The sequence below is a fragment of the Heptranchias perlo genome, chromosome 10 (genome assembly GCF_035084215.1).
Source record: "Heptranchias perlo isolate sHepPer1 chromosome 10, sHepPer1.hap1, whole genome shotgun sequence".
In the NCBI taxonomy this organism is placed as follows: domain Eukaryota; kingdom Metazoa; phylum Chordata; class Chondrichthyes; order Hexanchiformes; family Hexanchidae; genus Heptranchias; species Heptranchias perlo.
In genome coordinates, this window is record NC_090334.1 from 37054125 (window position 1) to 37074976 (window position 20852).

The 20852-nt window shown below is 41.6% G+C and overlaps 1 protein-coding gene across 8 annotated transcripts in view; it reads left to right on the plus strand.

Moving 5' to 3' along the window:
* Window positions 1-20852, plus strand: part of ralgapa1 (Ral GTPase activating protein catalytic subunit alpha 1) — a 227405-nt gene that overhangs the window by 88785 nt on the left and 117768 nt on the right. For all 8 annotated transcript variants that reach the window (XM_067991491.1, XM_067991483.1, XM_067991488.1 and 5 more), the window contains 4 exons: window positions 11436-11534; window positions 14170-14325; window positions 15385-15513; window positions 17067-17192. In XM_067991491.1, the coding sequence (XP_067847592.1) occupies window positions 11436-11534; window positions 14170-14325; window positions 15385-15513; window positions 17067-17192 (510 nt within the window). The remainder of the gene's footprint in view (window positions 1-11435; window positions 11535-14169; window positions 14326-15384; window positions 15514-17066; window positions 17193-20852) is intronic.

The window sequence follows — 20852 nt, forward strand, 5'->3', positions numbered from 1 at the left end:
CTGCAACCCTTGTAGTGATGGTGTTACCATCAGGTAGGGAATTGCAAGATTTTGACCCAACAACGATGAAGGAACAGTGATAAGTGTCAAAAGTCAGGATAGTGTGTAACTTGCAGGTGATGTTATTCCAACAATGTTTGTAGATAGTGGAGAGGTATTCAGGGGTCAGGAGATGAGCCATTTATCAGAGAGGAGCCAGCTCTTGTGTCAACATTGTTAAGGTTGATCCAGTTAAGCTTTAAATCAACTGTGACCCCAAAGATGTTGATGTTGATGTTGGGGTGATGGTGGTGCAGTTGAAGGTCAGGGGGTGATGGTTGGGCTCTTGCTTGTCGGAGATGGTCATTGCTTGACGCTTATAGGGCACAACTGTTACTGCCACTTGTCAGCCCAATCCTAGGTGGTGTCCAGGTTCTGCTGTAGGGTGGCATAAGCAGCTTCATTATTGGAGGAGTTGTAAATGGAGCAGAACACTTGTAGAATAGTCAGTGAATAGCCCCACTTCTGACCTTATAGGAGAGAAAGTAACAGTTGAAGCCTCTAAAGATGGTTAGGCTGAGGGCACTGTTCTGTGGAACTCCTGCAACAATGTTCTGGAACTGCAGTCCAACCATTAGAGAGTTTTGACTTTTACTCCCATTAACCTCAGTTTTGTTAGGCTCCTTAATGTCATAATTGGCTAAATGCTACCTTGATGTTAAGGCGGTTGCTCTCAACTCTCCTCTGGCATTGAATTCTTGTAATCCATGTCTAGATTAAGGTTATGCTGAGTTCTGGCAGAACCGGAGCTTATTAGGTTATAGGTGAGTAGGTGACATAGATGATGCTAATGATAACTCCTCCCATTACCTTGCTGATAGTGCAGTAACTGGCCAAGTTAGTTTTTTCCTTATTTTGTGGATAGGACAGAACCTGGGCAATTTTCTACACTGTTTGGTAGATGCCAGTATCATAACTGTCACCGCTTTAGTTTGGAGTCAAGCAACGCAAGTCTTGAGATACCTACTTGTAGGTTTGCAGCTACAATTCCCCATGTTATTTTCACTTGCAGCTTCACTCACCTGTCACATTACAGCTTCCAACTTTCTTCTCAAATGTTGCACCTGGAAGTGAGTAGATTTAAGTGTGGCTCTCTTGTTCCATAGCTATCATCCTCGCCCTCAAACATCTTGAGTTTTGTGTGCTATTGAATCAAGATGACTGGAGATGGCTGAGTTCAATGGATACCTTGTATGCCCAAAACAAAAGACAAAGGCATTACATTATTGCAGATTTAAGCCCTTTCTGTAACCTTGGGTGCAGACATTTTGTTATAACTTCAAAACTGCAATCAATATGTTTCATTATATAATTGAATTTAGAAGAGGTTGCTGGGTGGCAGTGTTGTGCTCGCTCTTGTTGATATTACTATAGTTAGACATTTGGCCAACAATAGTGAAATCTATTTTTTTCCATATACGGATGTTGAACCAATTCGATTAGCGATTCATTCAAGAGAAAATAAGTAGCACAAATTGGCTGTATGCTTATTTCTCAGTGAGCTGCCTATTGTTTTATTAATCACAAACTGATAGGGAAAATTAAGTTTTCCAGATTGACATCATTATTATCACAGAGACACGGTGGAATGATGTCAATCAATGGGATATTTATCTGGAGGGGTATAAATTGTTAAGAGACCATATTGCAAGAAAAGGAAGTAGTGCGGCAGTACATATGAACTCCAGTATTGAAGTACAGGTGAGTGATATTAAAAAAAGGAAAGGGCAAACACACAATCACTTTGGGTAGAATTACTAGATGAGAACAGAGGTAAACAATTACTGGGAATATTTTTTTATTCGTTCATGGGATTTGGGTGTTGCTGGCAAGGTCAGCATTTATTGCCCACCTCTAATTGCCCTTGAGAAGGTGGTGTTGAGCTGCCTTCTTGAACTGCTGCAGTCCATGTAATTAAGGTTCTCACACAGTGCTGTTAGGAAGGGAGTTCCAGGATTTTGACCCAGCGACGATGAAGGAACAGCAATATATTTCCAAGTCAGGATGGTGTGTGACTTGGAGGGGAACCTGCAGGTGGTGGTGTTCCCATATGCCTGCTGCCCTTGTTCTAGGTGGTACAGGTCGTGGGTTTGGGAGGTGCTATCGAAGAAGCCAAGGTGAGTTGCTGCAGTGCATCCTGTGGATGGTACACACTGCGGCCACAGTGCACCCCTGGTGAAGGGAGTGAATGTTTAGGGTGGTGGATGGGGTGCCAATCAAGCGGGCTGCTTTGTCCTGGATAATGTCAAGCTTGAGTGTTGTTGGAGCTGCACTCATCCAGGCAAGTGGAGAGTATTCCATCACACTCCTGACTTGTGCCTTGTAAATGGTGGAAAGGCTTTGGAGAGTCAGGAGGTGAATCACTCGCCACAGAATACCCAGCCTTTGACCTGCTCTTGTAGTCACTGTATTTATGTTGCTGGTCCAGTTAAGTTTCTGGTCAATGGTGACCCCCAGGATGTTGATGGTGGGGGATTCAGCGATGGTAATGCCGTTGAATGTCAAGGGGAGGTGGTTACTCTCTCTCTTGTTGGGGGTGGTCATTGCCTGGCACTTATCTGGAGCGAATGTTACTTGCCACTGATCAGCCCAAGCCTGGATGGTCTTGCTGCATGCAAGCACGGACTGCTTCGTTATCTGAGAGGTTATGAATGGAACTGAACACTGTGCAATCATCAGCGAACATCCCAATTTCTGACCTTTATGATGGAGGGAAGGTCATTGATGAAGCATCTGAAGATGGTTGGGCTGAGGACACTGCCCTGAGGAACTCCTGCAGCAATGCCCTGGGGCCGAGATGATTGGCCTCCAACAACCACTACCATCTTCCTTTGTGCTAGGTATGACTCCAGCCACTGGAGAGTTTTCCCCCTGATTCCCATTGACTTCAATTTTACTAGGGCTCCTTGGTGCCACACTCGGTCAAATGCTGCCTTGATGTCAAGGGCAGTCACTCTCGCCTCACCTCTGGAATTCAGCTCTTTTTTTTGTCCATGTTTGGACCAAGGCTGTAATGAGGTCTGGAGCTGAGTGGTCCTGGTGGAACCGAAACTGAGCATCGGTGAGCAGGTTATTGGTGAGTAAGTGCCGCTTGATAGCACTATCGACAACACCTTCCGTCACTTTGCTGATGATTGAGAGTAGACTGATGGGACGGTAATTGGCTGGATTGGATTTGTCCTGCTTTTTATGGACAGGACATACCTGGGCAATTTTCCATATTGTCTGGTAGATGCCAGTGTTGTACATGTACTGGAACAGCTTGGCTAGAGGCACGGCTAGTTCTGGAGCACAAGTCGGGATGTTGTTGGGGCCCATAGCCTTTGCTGTATCCAGTGCACTCAGCCGTTTCTTGATATCACGTGGAGTGAATCGAATTGGCTGAAGACTGACTTCTATGATGGTGGGGATATTGGGAGGAGGCCGAGATGGACTCAGTACTTCTGGCTGAAGATGGTTGCAAATGCTTCAGCCTTGCCTTTTGCACTCACGTGCTGGACTCTGCCATCATTGAGGATGGGGATGTTTACAGAGCCTCCTCCTCCCGTTAGTTGTTTAATTGTCCACCACCATTCACGACTGGACGTGGCAGGACTGCAGAGCTTTGATCTGATCTGTTTGTTGTGGAATCGCTTAGTTCGGTCTATAGCATGTTGCTTCCACTGTTTAGCATGCATGTAGTCCTGTGTTGTAGCTTCACCAGGTTGGCACCTCATTTTTAGGTACGCCTGGTGCTGCTCCTGGCATGCTTCTACACTCCTCATTGAACCACGGTTGATCCCCTGGCTTGTTGGTAATGGTAAAGTGAAGAATATGCCGGGCCATGAGGTTACAGATTGTGCTGGAATACAATTCTGCTGCTGATGGTCCACAGCGCCTCATGGATGCCCAGTTTTGAGCTGCTAGATCTGTTCTGAATCTATCCCATTTAGCATGGTGATAGTGCCACACAACACATTAGATGGTCTCCTCAGTGCGAAGACATGACTTTGTCTCCACGAGGACTGTGCAGTGGTCACTCCTACCAATACTGTTATGAACAGCTGCATCTGCGACAGGTAGATTGGTGAGGACGAGGTCAAGTAAGTTTTTCCCTCGTGTTGGTTCGCTCACCACCTGCTGCAGGCCCAGTCTGGCAGCTGTATCCTTCAGGACTCTGCCAGCTTGGTCAGTAGTGGTGCTACCGAGCCACTCTTGGTGATGGACATTGAAGTCCCCCACCCAGAGTGCATTCTGTGCCCTTGCTACCCTCAGTGCTTCCTCCAAGTGGTGCTCAACATGGAGGAGGACTGATTCATCAGCTGAGGGAGGACGGTAGGTGGTAATCAGCAGGGGGTTTCCTTGCCCATGTTTGACCTGATGCCATGAGATTTCATGGGGTTCGGTGTCAATGTTGAGGACTCCCAGGGCCACTCCCTCCTGACTGTATATCACTGTACCGCCACCTCTGGTGGGTCTGTCCTGCCGGTGGGACAGGACATACCCAGGGATGGTGATGGAAGAGTCTGGGACGTTGGCTGAAAGGTATGATTCTGTGAGTATGGCTATGTCAGGCTGTTGCTTGACTAGTCTGTGGGACAGCTATCCCAATTTTGGCACAAATCCCCAGATGTTAGTGAGGAGGACTTTGCAGGGTCGACTGGGCTTGGTTTGCCTTTGTCGTGTCCGGTGGTCCATCCGGTTTTATTCTTATGACTTTTTGTCGTGAGATTGTACAACTGAGTGGCTTGCTGGGCCACAGAGGGCAATTAAGAATCAACCACATTGCTGTGGGTCTGGAGTCACATATAACTCAGACCGGGTAAGGACGGCAGGTTTCCTTCCCAAAGGGCATTAGTGAACCAGATGGGTTTTTACGACAATCCGGTAGTTTCATGGCCACCATTACTGATACTAGTTTTTTTTAAATTCCAGATTTTTTAAATTTAATTAATTGAATTTAAATTCCCCAGCTGCCATGGCGGGAATTGAACTTACGACTCCGGATTATTAGTACAGGCCTACTGGATTACTAACTAGTCCAGTAACGTAACCACCATGCTACCGTACCCTATATGCTGTAGACCCTCAGGCTAGGGTGAAAACCTTGATCTGGAGCTGTGGGATGGGATAAGGAGGGCAACTGATAAGAGACCAACCACAGTAGTTTGAGATTTTTACTTACCAGAAATTGACTGTGACAATAATGACTCTGCTGGTAAGACATTATTGTCGTACCGCTATTCAAGAAAGGAGGGTGAGAGAAAACGGGGAACTACAGACCAGTTAGCCTGACATCAGTCGTCCGGAAAATGCTGGAATCCATTATTAAGGAGGTGGTAACGGGGCACTTAAAAAATCATCATATTGATTTAGTCAGAGTCAACATGGTTTTATGAAAGAGAAATCGTGTTTGACAAATCTATAGAATTTTTTGAGGATGTAACTAGCAGGGTAGATAAACGGGAACCAGTGGATGGAGTATATTTGGATTTTCAAAAGGCATTCGATAAGGTGCCACATAAAAGGTTGTTACGCAAGACAAGGGCTTATGGGGTTGGGGGTAATATATTAGCATGGATAGAGGAATGGTTAACAGACAGAAAACAGAGTAGGGATAAACGGGTCATTTTCAGATTGGCAGGCTGTAACTAATGGACTGTCGCAAGGATCAGTGCTTGGGCCTTAGCTATTTACAATCTATATTAATGACTTAGTTTGCTGACAATACAAAGCTAGGTGGGAAAGTAAACTGTGAGGAGGATACAGAATCTGCAACGGGATATAGACAGGTTAGGTGAGTGGGCAAGAAGATGACAGATGGAATATAATGTGGGGAAATGAGAGGTTATTCACTTTGGTAGGAAGAATAGAAAAACAGAATATTTTTTAAATGATAAACTATTAAATGTCTGTGTTCAGAGAGACTTGGGTGTCCTTGTACAAGAAACACAAAACGTTAGTATGCAGGTACAGCAAGCAATTAGGAGGGCAAATGGCATGTTGGCCTTTATTGCAAGGGGGTTGGAGTACCTGAGTAAGGAAGTCTTACTACAATTGTACAGAGCTTTGATGAGGCTTTATGTACCAGTGATCATAATGTGATCACATTTGACTTGGAGAGGTTACTAAAACCCAAATACAATTGCCAAATTTTAAGAGGACCAACTTTATGCGCTTGAAAAGCCTTGTCAGAGTGGGCCTAGAAGGTTTGAATGTGGCTTGGAGAGTTGAGGAACCATACAGTTCCTTCAGGATGATTCTGAATGAAATGAAGCCATGTGTACTCATTCAAAGCAAAGGTACCAAGCTTAAAGGCATTTCTGCCTAGTTGAATGGGACTACCAAACAACTCATAAAGGAGAAAAAGCATTTATGGCCATGAAAGAAAATAGCACAGAATTAAGACTGATTCAATACCAAAATGCATGACTGGAGTGTAAAAAGGGGCATCAAAATGGCAACGCAAAATGTTGAATTGAATATGGCAAGGACAAGTGAAGTTTTTAAAGTTATATTAAGAGAAAAAGAAAAACGAGGGATGGAGTGAGGCCACTAAGTAGGATCAAGTGAGGACATGACAACTGATATTTACCAGCTTTGCAGCCTATGTAGTAAGTTTTTTGCCTCAGTCTTTACCAAGGAGGAGACAGGTAACTTATTTGATCTGGAAAGGGAACTAGAGGGTGTTGCAGAGGTAAGTTGTAACACTATTCACATTATTACCAACATAATTGATGAACAGGTGTGCAACCTTGAGGTAAATCAATCTTAGGCTGGACAGGGGCATCCCAGAATCCTTACGGCAATGAAGGAGGAAATTGCTGGAACTCTGGCACAAATCTCCAGAAATCATTGAATATTGAAGAAGTGCCTAGGGACTGGAGAAAGATAGAAACATAGAAAATAGGAGCAAGAGTAGGCCAGTAGGCCCTTCGGGCCTGCTCCGCATTCAAAATGATCATGGCTGATCGTCTCACTCAGTACCCTGTTCCCGCTTTTTCCCCGTATCCCTTGATCCCTTTGGCATTACGAAATATATCCATCTCCTTCTTGAATACATCTAATGACTTGGCCTCCACTGCCTTCTGTGGTAGAGAATTCCACAGGCTCACCACCCTCTGAGTGAAGAACTTTCTCCTCATCTCTGTTCTAAATGGCATACCCTGTATCCTGAGACTGTGTTCCCTCGTTCTGGACTCCCCAGCCATCGGGAACATCCTCCTTGCATCTAATCTGTCTAGTCCTGTTAGAATTTTATATGTTTCGATGAGATCACCTCTCATTCTTCTGAACTCTAGTGAATATAGGCCTAGTCGACCCAATCTCTCCTCATACGTCAGTCCTGCCATCCCAGGAATCAGTCTGGTAAACCTTTGTTGCACTCCCTCCATGGCAAGGACATCCTTCCTCAGATAAGGAGACCAAAACTGCACACAATACTCCAGATGTGGTCTCATCAAGGCCCTGTATAACTGCAATAAGACATCCCTGCTCTTGTACTCAAATCCTCTTGCAATGAACGCCAACATACCATTCGCCTTCCTAACTGCTTGCTGCACCTGAATGTTCGCTTTCAGCGACTGTTGTTCAAGGACACCCAGGTCTCATTGCACCTCCCCTTTTCCCAATCTATCACCATTCAGATAATCTGCCTTTCTGTTTTTACAACCAAAGTGGATAACCTCACATTTATCCATGTTATACTGCATCTGCCATGTTCTTGCCCACTCACCCAACTTGTCTAAATCACATTGGAGCCTCTTTGCATCCTCCTCACAGCTCACATTCCACCCCAGCTTTGTGTCATCTGCAAACTTGGAAAAGTTACATCTAGTTCCCTCATCCAAATCATTGATATATATTGTGAATAGCTGGGGCCCAAGCACTGATCCCTGCGGTACCCCACTAGTCACAGCCTGCCACCCGGAAAAAGACCCGTTTATTCCTATTCTCTGTTTCCTGTCTGTCAACCAATTCTCAATCCATGCCAGTATATTCCCCCCAATCCCATGTGCTTTAATTTTGCACACTAACCTCTTGTGTGGGACCTTATCAAAAGCCTTCTGAAAATCCAAATACATCTCATCCACTGGTTCTCCCCTATCTATTCTACTAGTTACATCCTCTCAAAATTCCAGTAGATTTGTTAAGCATGATTTCCCTTTCATAAATCCATGCTGACTTTGTCCAATTCCATTAACGCCTTCCAAGTGTTCTGTTATCATATCCTTTACAATAGACTCTAGTATTTTCCCCACTACTGATGTTAGGCTAACTGGTCTGTAATTCCCTGTTTTTTTTTTCTCCTTTTTAAATAGTGGGGTTACATTTGCCACCCTCCAACCTGTAGGAACTGTTCGAGTCTATAGAATTTTGGAAGATGATCACCAATGCATCCACTATTTCCAGGGCCACTTCCTTTAGTATTCTGGGATGTAGATTATCAGGCCCTGGGGATTTGTCAGCCTTTAGCCCCATTAATTTCCCTAGCACTTTTTTTTTACTAATACTGGTTTCCTTCAGTTCCTCCCTTTCACTAGACCCTTGCATCCCCAGCATTTCTGGGAGGTTATTTGTGTCCTCCTTTGTGAAGACAGAACCAAAGTATGTGTTTAATTGTTCTACCATTTCTTTGTTCCCCATTATAATTTCCCCCATTTCTGACTGTAAGGGGACCTATATTTGTCTTCACTAATCTTTTTCTCTGACATATTTATAGAAGCTTTTACAGTCAGTTTTAATGTTCCCTGCTAGTTTACTCTCATTCTCTATTTCCCCTTTTAATCAATCTTTGTCCTCCTTTGCTGAATTCTGAACTGCTCCCAATCCTCAGGCTTGCTGCTTTTTCTGGCAATTTTGTATGTCTCCTCTTTGGATCTAATACTATCCCTAATTTCTTTTGTAAGCCATGGTTGAGCCACCTTTCCTGTTTTATATTTGCGCCAGACAGGAATGAATAATTGTTATAATTCCTGCACACGTTCTTTAAATATTAGCCATTGCCTATCCACCGTCATCCCTTTTAGTAAAGTTCCCCAATCTATCCTAGCCAACTCGCACCTCATACTTTCATAATTTCCTTTATTTAGATTCAGGACCCTAGTTTTGGATTCAACTACTTCACTCTCCATCTTAATGAGGAATTCCATCATGTTATGGTCGCTCTTCCCTAAGGGACCCTGCACAACAAGATTGTTAATTAATCCTTTCTCATTGCACAATACCCAATCTAGGATCACCTGTTCTCTAGTTGATTCCTCAACGCATTGGTCGAGAAAACCATCACATACACACTCCAGAAACTCCTTCCCCACAGAATTATTGCTAATTTGGTTTGACCAATCTATGTGTAGATTAAAGTCACCCATGATTATAGTTGTACCCTTCTTGCATGCGTCTCTAATTTCCTGTTTAATGCCCGCCCCTACATCTCCGCTACTGTTTGGGGACCTATAGACAATCCCCACCAACGTTTTCTGCCCCATGGTGTTTCTTAGCTCCACCCATACAGATTCCACGTAGTGATTTTCCGAGCCAATATCCTTCCTCATTATTGCATTGATTTCCTCCTTTACTAAACGCTACCCCATCTCCTTTCCCTTTTTGCCTATCCTTCTTTAAATATTGAATACCCCTGAATGTTCAGTTTCCACCCTTGGTCACCCTGCAGCCATGTCTCCTTAATCGCAACTATATCATAACCGTTAATATCTATCTGCGCTGTTAATTCATCTAGCTTATTGCGAATGCTCCGTGCATTAAGACACAATGTCTTTAGACTTGTCTTTTTAAGATTGCTCGTCATCTTAGTTTTATTTTGCACTGTGGCCCCATTTGTTTTTTGCCCTGGTTTTCTCTGCCTTCCACTATTGCTTCTTCCATTTCTGTCTTTTGTTTCTGTCCTTGTTTCCCCCTCCTCTGTCTCCCTGCTCAGGTTCCCATCCCCCTGCCATTCTAGTTTAAACCTTCCCCAACAGCGCTAGCAAACACCCCCGCGAGGACATCGGTCCCGGTCCTGCTCGGGTGTAACCTGTCCTACTTGTACAGGTCCCACCTTCCCCAGAACCGGTCCCAATGTCTCAGCAATCTAAATCCCTCCCTCCTACACCATCCCTGCAGCCACGCATTCATCTCAGATATTACTTCTATTTTTAAAAAAGTAGCAAAAGTGACCCAGGAAACTACAGACCAGCGAGGTTGACGTCCATTGTGGGTAAAGGTATGAAAACCCTTATTAAAGATAAGATCATTGAGCATCTGGATAGAAATAAAATTATAAAAATGGTCAATATGGGTTTATGAAGGGGCGGTCTTGTCAATCTAACTTACTGGTTTTCTTTGAGGGTGTGACAAAGGAGCTTGATGGGGGTACGGCAGTGATTGTGGTGTACTTGGATTTCAGTAAGGCCTATGATACAGTACCTCTGGAAAGACTGGTACTGAAAATAAAGAAAGTGGGAATCAGTGGAAATATTTTACAATGGATATGTAATTGATTGGCCAATAGAACCCAGAGGGCAGTAATATGGGGATTATCATCAGCTTGGGAAAATGTTACCATTGGGATTCCACAGGGGTCTGTTTTGGGACCTCTTTGTTTAATAGCTGAACAGGATCAGCTACATGAGGATTTAAATATACTTAGGAATTGGATGGACAGGTTGCAGATGAAATTCAATGTAGAGATATGCAAAGTGCTGCACATGGGGACAAAAAAATCCAGGAAGGGACTATTACTTAAATGGGAAGAAAACACTGTGCATGGAAAATGAAAGAGATCTGGCAGTTCTGATTGACAATGAATTGAACCTATCGCAACAATGTTCGGTGGCAGGTAGTAAAGCAAATCAGATGTTGAGATGTATTAGAAGATCAATGTTGAGCCGAAATGGTGAGGTAATCCTGCCACTTCATAAATCATTGGTTTATTTAGAATACTATGTACAGTTCTGGTCACCTCAGTACAGAAAGAGTATTGCAACTATGGAAAGGATGCAGAGAGAGCAACCAGAATGATTGAGGGGATGGAGGAATCGGATAATGATCGATTGTGTAAATCGAGCATGTTCTCATTGGAAAAGAGAAGGTTGAGAGGTGATACGATTGTTGTAGGTGACCATGAATGGTGTATGGGGATATTAATTTTATACTGTTTCATTTATTATTTAAATTTTACCAGAACTTCACAACAAGTTAAACTCTATCTTAGAAATTTCAAATAGCTTAGTTTGTAAATGTTTATAATTTAGCCAGTTTCTTCATACATTTAGTGAATAAATGTCATTCTTATTTTTTACCTAAAGTATTCATCTTGAACTCCTTGCATGTTGAAATGTTCCCATTGAGTTAATGTTGTCATGCTAAACCATATTTTAGTGCTTTTTTGTCAAAACTTAATTTTTGTTTATTTAAAGGTGAGAGATAATCTTGAAATTACAACAGACAATCAGACATCCCCACCTCCTCCAGTTTTGATACCACCTCTCAGAATTCTAACTCCTTGGCTTTTTAAGGTAAGTTAATGTGTTGTTTCTAAAAGATGAGTGATCCATTTTTCACTTTTTTCTATTTCCATCAATAAATACATTTACCAAATAGATCGTTAATGGATTCAGAAATTTCATGCTGTGGCTTCACTTAAATGTTGGCCTTGGCTTAGTGTGTTCTAGCCAGGCTGACAGTTTAGTGCAATTCTCCCTCAGCACTGCACCATCAGAAGTGCTGTCTTTCAGATGAGATATTAAACCATCTGCCTTCTCAGGTGGACGTAATAGATACAATGGCACTACACTAAGAAGAGCAGGGAAGTTCTCCGTGGTCTGGCTGTGGCTCAGTTGGTAGCACTCTCGCCTGAGTCAGATGATTGTGGGTTCAAGTCCCACTCCAGAGACTTGAGCACAAAATCTAGGCTGACACTAGTAGTGAGTGAGTGTTGTACTGTCAGAGGTGCTGTCTTTCAGATGAGACGTTAAACCGAGGCCCATCTGCCCCCTCAGTTGGACGTAGAAGATCCCATGGCACTATTTCGAAGAAAAGCAGGGGAGTTTTCATTGGTGTCCTGGCCAATATTTATCCCTCAACCTTCATCACTAAAACAGATCATCTGGTCATTATCACATTGTTCTTTGTGGCACCTTGCTGTGGGCAAATTGGCTGCCCTATTTCCTATATTACAACAGCAACTGCACTTCATAAGTGGAGTGATTCACTTTTTTATATATCCAAATTGTGCAGCATGTAATACTTCTGCAGAATACTTAAGATTTTAGTGATGCATCATGTAAAATAAATTCCTTATTCGCCATTAAGGTTTTTTTTAAAACAGCATGAAAATTAAATGCAAAAGGGGTTTGGTATCTTGTTTTTTGTACCTTGGGGGTTGAGTACTAAATTTGTACATTTGTTAACAGTTGAGCAAAAGAGAAAATGCAAATGTAAAAACTTATATAATTCTTTCGTGGTCAGGATTAGATTCAGAAATTCAATCTTTTTTGGTTTTGGGGAAAGGAGAACAGATTGGGATAACTACCAAAATCTGCACTGGGGTAAAATATCGTGGTACAGCATGTTGGCACTCTAGGTTAAAATGTTGTGGTACAGTATGTTCCAACTCCAGGAAGCAGGCATGAAATGGGTTCATGTCCTATAATTTTCTGTATGATAACTTCTGGGATTAACTCCAGCATTAGGAGGTGGTGGTAGCAGGAAGGATGAGTATAGATTAAGTTGTTCCCAATAGGACGAGAGGCAAGATTGAAAGCCTATTCTTGTGCAAGTCCTAGGGGCCAAAAACCGAGAATTGCGTTATCAATCACATGGTTAGCAGCAACAATAAGATCCCCAAACAATTACAAACGAAATGGTCACAGAACCATAAATATTTACAGCACAGAACAAAGCCATTTAGCCCATTGTGTCATGCTAGATCCCTCACCTCCGCCCCAGTTCAGCAGCTAGCTTGCTTCCTGACTCCACAGTAATGCTTTCTCAACCTGGTTCTGGGCAACGTGTCCATGACCTCCGTTCCAGTGTGATCACTGTTGTCACTTTTTCACACCTCAAACTTGGACTAAAGCTCACTTTGAGCCCAGCCCTGGCCCGCTCCACGTTCTACCCTCGTACAGATGGAGAACCCACACAGGTTAACAAACCCTGTAGGGGAAAAAAGAATAAATACAACTGAATTATGTTTAACATTTGGAAACATTGGCTAAATATCAATATGGTCAGTGATTTTATTAAAATTTGAATTCTCTGCCTTTAGATATAAACTATAATTGAATCTAGTACTGTACAATCCTTGTATCAAATTACTGAGTCTTTTAATATTTACATATATTGTCATTGTTATATATATTTACAATTTAATATATCTGATACTTTTTATATCTAATATATTAAATCTCGTGTGTCTGGAAGCACTGTCAAATTCCTACGTCCACATTTATTGTGGAAAATCTATGTAAACTTGTCACACTGAATTGCACCCACCTGCCAGTGCAAGCATTGCAGTGCCAGTAGTGAGAGCATGTAATGACAGTGTGATAGTGATATAACTTGATCATAGCTAGAAATATTTACACAATTAGATATTTCTAAATTTTTGTATTTTATGTATAGTTCTAATATTTACATGTAATTTCATCTATTGTATATTTTATATGTTCCTAATAATCAGTTCTGTTCCTAATTATTATATATTGAGGCACAGTAGTGACTGAGGGATTAGCATTTCTTGACCCTTGTAATTATGGCCCTTGAAGGGGAATGTTTTATTTATCTATCTGATAACCTGTGCTCTACCAGCCCTGGGAGTGTTTGATGGAACAGTGTAAAGGGAGCTTCACTCTGTACCTAACCAATGCTGCACCTGACCTGGAAGTGTTTGGAACAGTATAGAGGAAGCTGTACTGTACAGGGGTATCAGACACTACAACACTCACTCAGTACTGTACAGGAGTATCAGACAATATGGAAGCACTTTTTTTTCAGAACTTTTATCCATGAGCATCAGAGATTTACTAATTATATTTTGTACATAAATCAAATCAGTTTCATTTAAGCAGTAATGTTTTTGGTTTATAAACTTGAAAAATATTTAATTTTCCTCAACCTAATATTTATTGCTAAATTTTAATTCTCATTTAGGCAACAACATTACCAGAAAAATACAAGCAAGGAAAGCTGCACGCTTACAAGCTTATCTGCAAAATTATGAAACGTCGTCAAGATGTTTCACCTAATTCTGATTTCCTGGTTCACTTCTACAATATAATGCACAGTGGACTCTTAAATCCTGATCAGGTAAGCTTTTTTTCTTTAAAATCTGTTTTCTACTTTTACTGAAATGTCTATTTCAGAGTTGTATAGTGTTTGAGCTGTTAAATTTAAAGTTTACGAGTTAAAGGTGCTGTCTGGTGTGAAGTTTTTTTTTGTATAGTTCTTTGTGTAGTTCGATGTTTGGGGACTGATGTTTATACCTGGAGATACAGGTTTATGAGGTGCTTTGCTGCTGAGCTCAGATACTGCAACTGGAATAAGTCAGTCAGGGCAAATGACCATCTGTTCAAGGTTTTAATTATCAGTCTTGACCATGCTGCACAAGTGACTGCTCCAGCAAGCACGATAAGTGAGAAATAATGAGAAGAAATAAATATATGTTTTAATCATCTAAATAACTAAAAAAACTTGGGGGAAGGAATAGAGAAGGGAAGAAAAAACAAATAAATGAAATTGCTTAAATCTGAAGAAAATACTACAAATTTACTGGGAATGATGAGGCAAAAATAAATCTGCTACAACAAAAATCACTGCAAATAAAGGATTTTAGGTAGAGAAAAGTAAACCAAGCTTACCTGTATCTTAAGCAAGTTTAGTGAAGTGCTATGTAATTTGTATTACAAATATTACACCTGTGAAGTGTCTCTTTCACTGCTGGTAATGTGTGTAAACCTTGTGTAATTCATGTGATATATTGCTTCAGTACATTTGCTGTGTTACAACAATTAGCAAACAATTGTGTCAACATAGGTTGATGTGGGAATGGCAATAAATATCAAACTGCAATCCAAACTGACAAGACACAGGAGATCTACTAGTTGTGTTCTTTTTTTATGTCAAAATGAAGAACTATAGCTACATTTTTTTTACTTAAAGCTTACTATATTGTCTTCAAATTTCAATTAATTTTCAATAAGTAAAAATTGAAATGAGAAAAAGTCTTAATTTTTTTTGGTTTGTATCAGGTGAAACTTAAAGGTACAATTTTATGGTGACTTGCATTGTTGTATTTGATTTATATCATATTGGTGAAATTGATTTTACTTGTCTCTTATTTTAACACTTGTTTTTTTTTAAATTTAGGATATAGTGAATACCATCATCAAGCACTGTTCTCCAAGATTCTTTTCTATTGGGTTGCCTGGTGCTACCATGTTGATTTGGGACTTTATAGTTGCTGCTAGCAAAGTGACATTCTCCTCTTCACTCAATGTAGGTCAACAAGCATATTACTATCTTTAATGGTAAAAATAAAACGAGACTGAAAGATGGGCTTTGGAATACAGGTTTGACTGTGTTAATTAGTTTTATATTGGAAATTAAATGGATGTTACTGTGTGAATTTTTATAGGTCTTCTTTCTAAAGAAGAAAAAAATTGTCACATTTAGCAACAAAAAAGCTAATAAAGATTATCTGTATTTAGAAAAACGTAGATCTACTAAATTTAACATTGCTAAAGATTGGGAAGGGAATGAAGTGGTTATACATGGGGTTGTCGTCTGGCCTTGAATGTTAATGTGGCACCTCATTAACTTGCTTTTCTCCAGATTTCAGTCAAACTTTTTAAGCATCCTAACAAAGTGTTCCCTTTGAAAGTGGAAACATTCAGATGTATTCCAAGTGCCCTATTTTTGCTCTAAAGAAAAAGTCATTCTAGATTTATCACTAATCTTTGCCAATTATTTCATAGCCTCATCTGGATTTCTTTCCAACAGACTTGTATAAGGAGCAGTCAGTGTATTTCATCTTTAGATCAATACATTTTGTTTACTTGAACAGTATCTAGATATTCCCTGAATGTAAAAAACAAACCAAAAATATTTTCATTGATAAGCTTCTTTTGATATTGCACTGAATTATGTAGATCTGTTTTACAGTTGATCCATGATGATTCAGTGGGTAAATGCGCAATCTGATGTACTGAGCCATACAATCCCGGAATATCTCAAATTTGATCTCCGATCTGTGCTAAGTTGGCAAGGTTACTGCTGAAGATACTACATTTGGCCTTGGCATTTTCATGCTAGACAAGGAATGATTAGCTGTGTTCCTTGTTGATTGATATCCAGTGACCCCTGCTCTGTGTGTATTTTTGTTATGTGATCTTTATATATATATATATATATATATATATATATATTTATGTAAGTATATATGTGTTTGTATTAAAATATAAAAAATGAATTTTGATGACTGTATTGAGCTTGGCTGTGAAGCTCTTCCATGATCGATGAAATAGTCTGATGACCCTTGCTGTCTCGGCTGATCGTGAAAAATGACATCTTGCGTGATATGCCAGCATGAGTCACTGCTGTCAGTAGAGATGGGATGAGAAGAAAAAAGAAATTAAGAAAGAAACAAAAATCTAATTTTCTTGTATGCATTGTTTCAGATTCTACAGTTAAGTATTAAATAAAATGTATAAAAAAGACAATTTTCCGCCACCATGAATTTACCAAAATAATGCTCCACCAAACTCTTTCTTAATTAGCATTAAACTTCATTAGTCATTAAACCAATTTTTAAAAACTATAGATCTGCATTGATTTAATAGCCTAGATTTTCCGATTTTAAGAAGTCAACGATAATCCATTCATTTTAATAAGTTAGCATCAGTATTACAATTGGAAAACCTAGACCAATGTTAAATTTGAATTAAATATTGATCGATTTCAGCTGGTTTGTCCTCTCTTAACAAGATGGAGGTTGAATAACTCTCTTCTGTTTGCCTGGAATTTCTAAATTTACCCTTGTTCCATTTCAGGCTCCAAGAGTAGAAGCTCAGATTCTACTGGGCTCTTTAGTCTGTTTCCCAAATTTATATGATGACCTCCCTACGCTGCAGCCTTCTCTTGCTGACATTTTGTCAACAAAATGTGAAGATGTTAAGGTATGGTTTCTAGTACAAATGTTGGTAAATGAGTTTGATTTTCACCAAATCATTGTTCTTTCTCCTCCCACAATTTTTTCTCAATTCCATTATTTGCCTGGTATATTCTATATATTTTTTGTTCCATGCTTGACCAAATCAAAATTATTGAATTGTTTCAAGTACATCAATAAAGACTACATCCTAACAGGTACATTTGGTCAAATTTATTCATAAGGTAACATGGATCAATACAATGGTTCCTACACTTTTTGCTGCCATCAGGTTAGGTCTATTGTTGCTATGTGACAGTGAAACAGATTTTTAGTCTAAGTAATGTATCACTGATGTCCTAGAAACACAGGGTGCTCTGCAGTCCAGGGAATCCTGTTTAGCAGATCTACCTGGCTGAGAAGAAAAGGGAATGCAGTGTTTTTGCATTGGTAGTCTGTAATGTCATCTGAATCCTTCATTTGTATTGCAACTTGAGATTTTTTTTTAAATTCTTATTGGCCCTATATTAATCTTTTGTTTTTTGATACCATAGGTAGAAGCCTATACAAAGGAGGCATCTTGAAAAAGGATAATTTTTTTTCTAAGTTTCTAGTCCAGTTTCTGCCTGACAATATCATAAATTTTTCTATACATTAGCAATCTGCATGTTGCTTCACAGCTTCTCTGTCACTTTGGAGTTGGGGAAAAAAGTTATATTGAAACTGGTTAAAGTGTGTGATTCCAGAGTAAATATTACTATGGATTAGTAGCTTGGGTTTGTTTATTCTGCCTTGATTCTCCAGAAGACAGGAGAGTAGATTGCAGATGAGAGATCTTTTGTAAGTTCTTTTCCCCATCATCCTCGCCTCCCTTTCATTTTCACGCGCTCTGTTTCTGGAAGTTGGGGTCACTCGACTGCATGGGAGCTAGATGAGCAACCTATAACTAGAGAGAAATCTTCTCCAGTAAATATCTACCAACATTCTGCAACCGTTTCAAGCTACTATCTTGGCCATAATCTTCCACTTTTCAGTGACCGTTCCAAATGATTATCCACCAGCTTGGGGACAAAAGGGGAACCAGCTTATACAAAGTAGTATGGTTGGTTATTGGTGTCCATGGAGGTATACATTTGTACTAAACAAACCAATTTTGAGTGGAATTATTTCTTAAAGGTGGAAAAATGCAATAGGAAGCACAGCTAGGGGAAGTGCTGTGAAAACAAAACTCCTGAAAGCCATTGGTGGGGAGGATCTTAACCACCAAGAACAGGTGGGTTGGGAGCGGGTGGATAGTGAAAATCATTGAATTTTGTAGTGCGACCACAACTTGGCTCCAACGCGCTAACTTCTGGGTTTAACGTGGGCGCATTTGCGTCCCGGCAGTCACATGCCCAATTACTGTTGGTGGGCAAGTAGTCAGCGTGTCACTTACCACCACCACTGACCATTGTAGCGCATTGGGTGAGGCTGATTATCCCACGTCTCATCCATTGCCCCCCACCCCCTCCAACTCATGCACAAAACAGTCCTTCAAACGCCCATTTCACATCCACCCAATGGGTACCATCATGTATTGGCATTCGTTATGAAGCACATGAAAGGGCGACTTAACACTCGGGCGTAATAACGTGCAATACGTGGAAGTAGTGCTAATCAGTACATTTAATTTGCCAATTTTTTTTTAAAAAAGGAGACTTAACCATAACATTTATTCAAACGCTCTTGTGCATACCCTTGTGAACTACAATTGCTTGAACTTATGCTCCTTGCTGCTTCTACATGGTGCAGCCCCCGGCTGCTCAGATCCCTGCCCTGACTGCTGAAATACTTTTGGCCTACGACCTCTGGGTTTTGAAGCCCATGAGGGCCCTACCCATGAATGCTCCACTTGCACTTGTGCAGGGGCAGACTCTGCCATCGGGAGAGGAGCAGCAATTTCGGGTACCGGTTGCAGATTTGGGAGGGGGAGGCAATGGGTGAGACGTGGGAGCGCTTTGAGTGGAGTTCCCACATCCATGTCCCCTTTCGCCATCATCCCTGTCTCGAGCCAGCGCCACATCACTCCCATCACTCTGCTGGACAGCAGCTTGGTCCACATCTGTGCTATGTTGTAAGGCCATGGATAAGGTATCTGTCATCCTGTTTAAGGTGACAGACAAGCTGGCTTCCAAAGTATGCATGCTGTGGTCATGGCCTGCATAGATTCATTTGAGAGCCGTGCATGAAGCTCCACGGAAGTAGCCACTGTCTCCATGACTGACATTCTCACAATTACCTGCGACATCAATCCATTAATGTTGGAGTTGGACTCCTCCATCCTCTCTGCTATTGTGGAGAGTGTGCGTGACACTTTTTCCAGTGCCTCACAACGGTGCAGCTGTACCTCAATCATTCTCATTCTCAACAGTGGCCCTGGGGCCCTGTGTCCACCTGAGCAAAGCTTGGAGAGGAGTGCGGACTCTCCGCAGCTGCCCCTGCCACCAGTGGCTGCTCATGCTAACTTGAGTTATGAAACACCAGGCGACAACCCAACTAACTGGCTAACATGACCCACCGAAGTGACTGTATCTGCGCTGGTGCATGGCTGTATGTCCTGTGACGGTGCACCCTCAGAAGAAATTAGGTCCTCTGAGGAATCTGTCATCCATCTCCACACATTCTTCATCTACACATGAAGGCCCTGGAAGTCAACAGAAAGTGATATGAATTAGTCATGGCAAAGTAACAATCTTGCCAATCACCATACTCAGGTTTCTCATAGTTCAGTCATTGACGAAATAAAATCATTGTGTGTGAAAGATGTTTTAAATTCTGTCTCTAGGCATATGGGGGTTCCCAGTCTCTCCATATCTGATGGATATAGATGCCGATGTCACACTTATCTCCATGGCTTCCTCCTCTGCATCTGTCAGCTGGACTATTTGTGGAGGGCCACCTCAAGTCCTCGCCTGCACCCTTGGGTTTTGCGTTCTCTTCTCCTACAAGGAGTGAAAGAACGGACTTGTGAGTGACTGACGGTGATGTATTCACTCGATGGATATAGTGCATTGGGTGTGGCTGATTATCCTACGTCTCACCCATTGCCTCCCCCCCGCCCAAACCAGTACCCGAAATGCTGCCTCCTCTCCTGATGGCCCATATCACAGGTGCAGGTGAAGCATCACATTGGGGTGGGTGCATAAATGGGGAGTTGCGGAAGTGCATAGAAAGTGAAGGATGGTTGTTGCTGAAACTTAAGTGGGTGTGAGAAGTGATGTGATGGAGTAGGCTTGCCAAGACAGAGTGAGAGGGAGGCTGTTGTACACCGCAGGATGTGGGTGAATCAGCAACTGTACTCACTTTTCCTGACCTAGTTAGGTTGTTAAAGCGCTTCCTGCACTGCAGCCAAGACCTGGGCACCGTGCTGCTGCTGCTCAGTTCTTCTGCCACCTCCAGCCATGCCGCCTTGGTGACAGAACCAGGTTTCTTCCTCCCATCGCTTCAGTAAATTATTTCCCTCCTGGTTCTCACTGCAACCAGCAGTACTTCAAGTGAAGCATCAGTGAACCTGGCTTCGCTTCCTCCTTTCTCCTCCAAAATCCATTTTTGCATTGGCCCTTTAAATAGTGGACTTCAGATCGTGTCATGCATGTGCGCATTACGCCTGCTGTGCAGCTTTGGAGATCTGAAACCTGGAAGCAAAAAT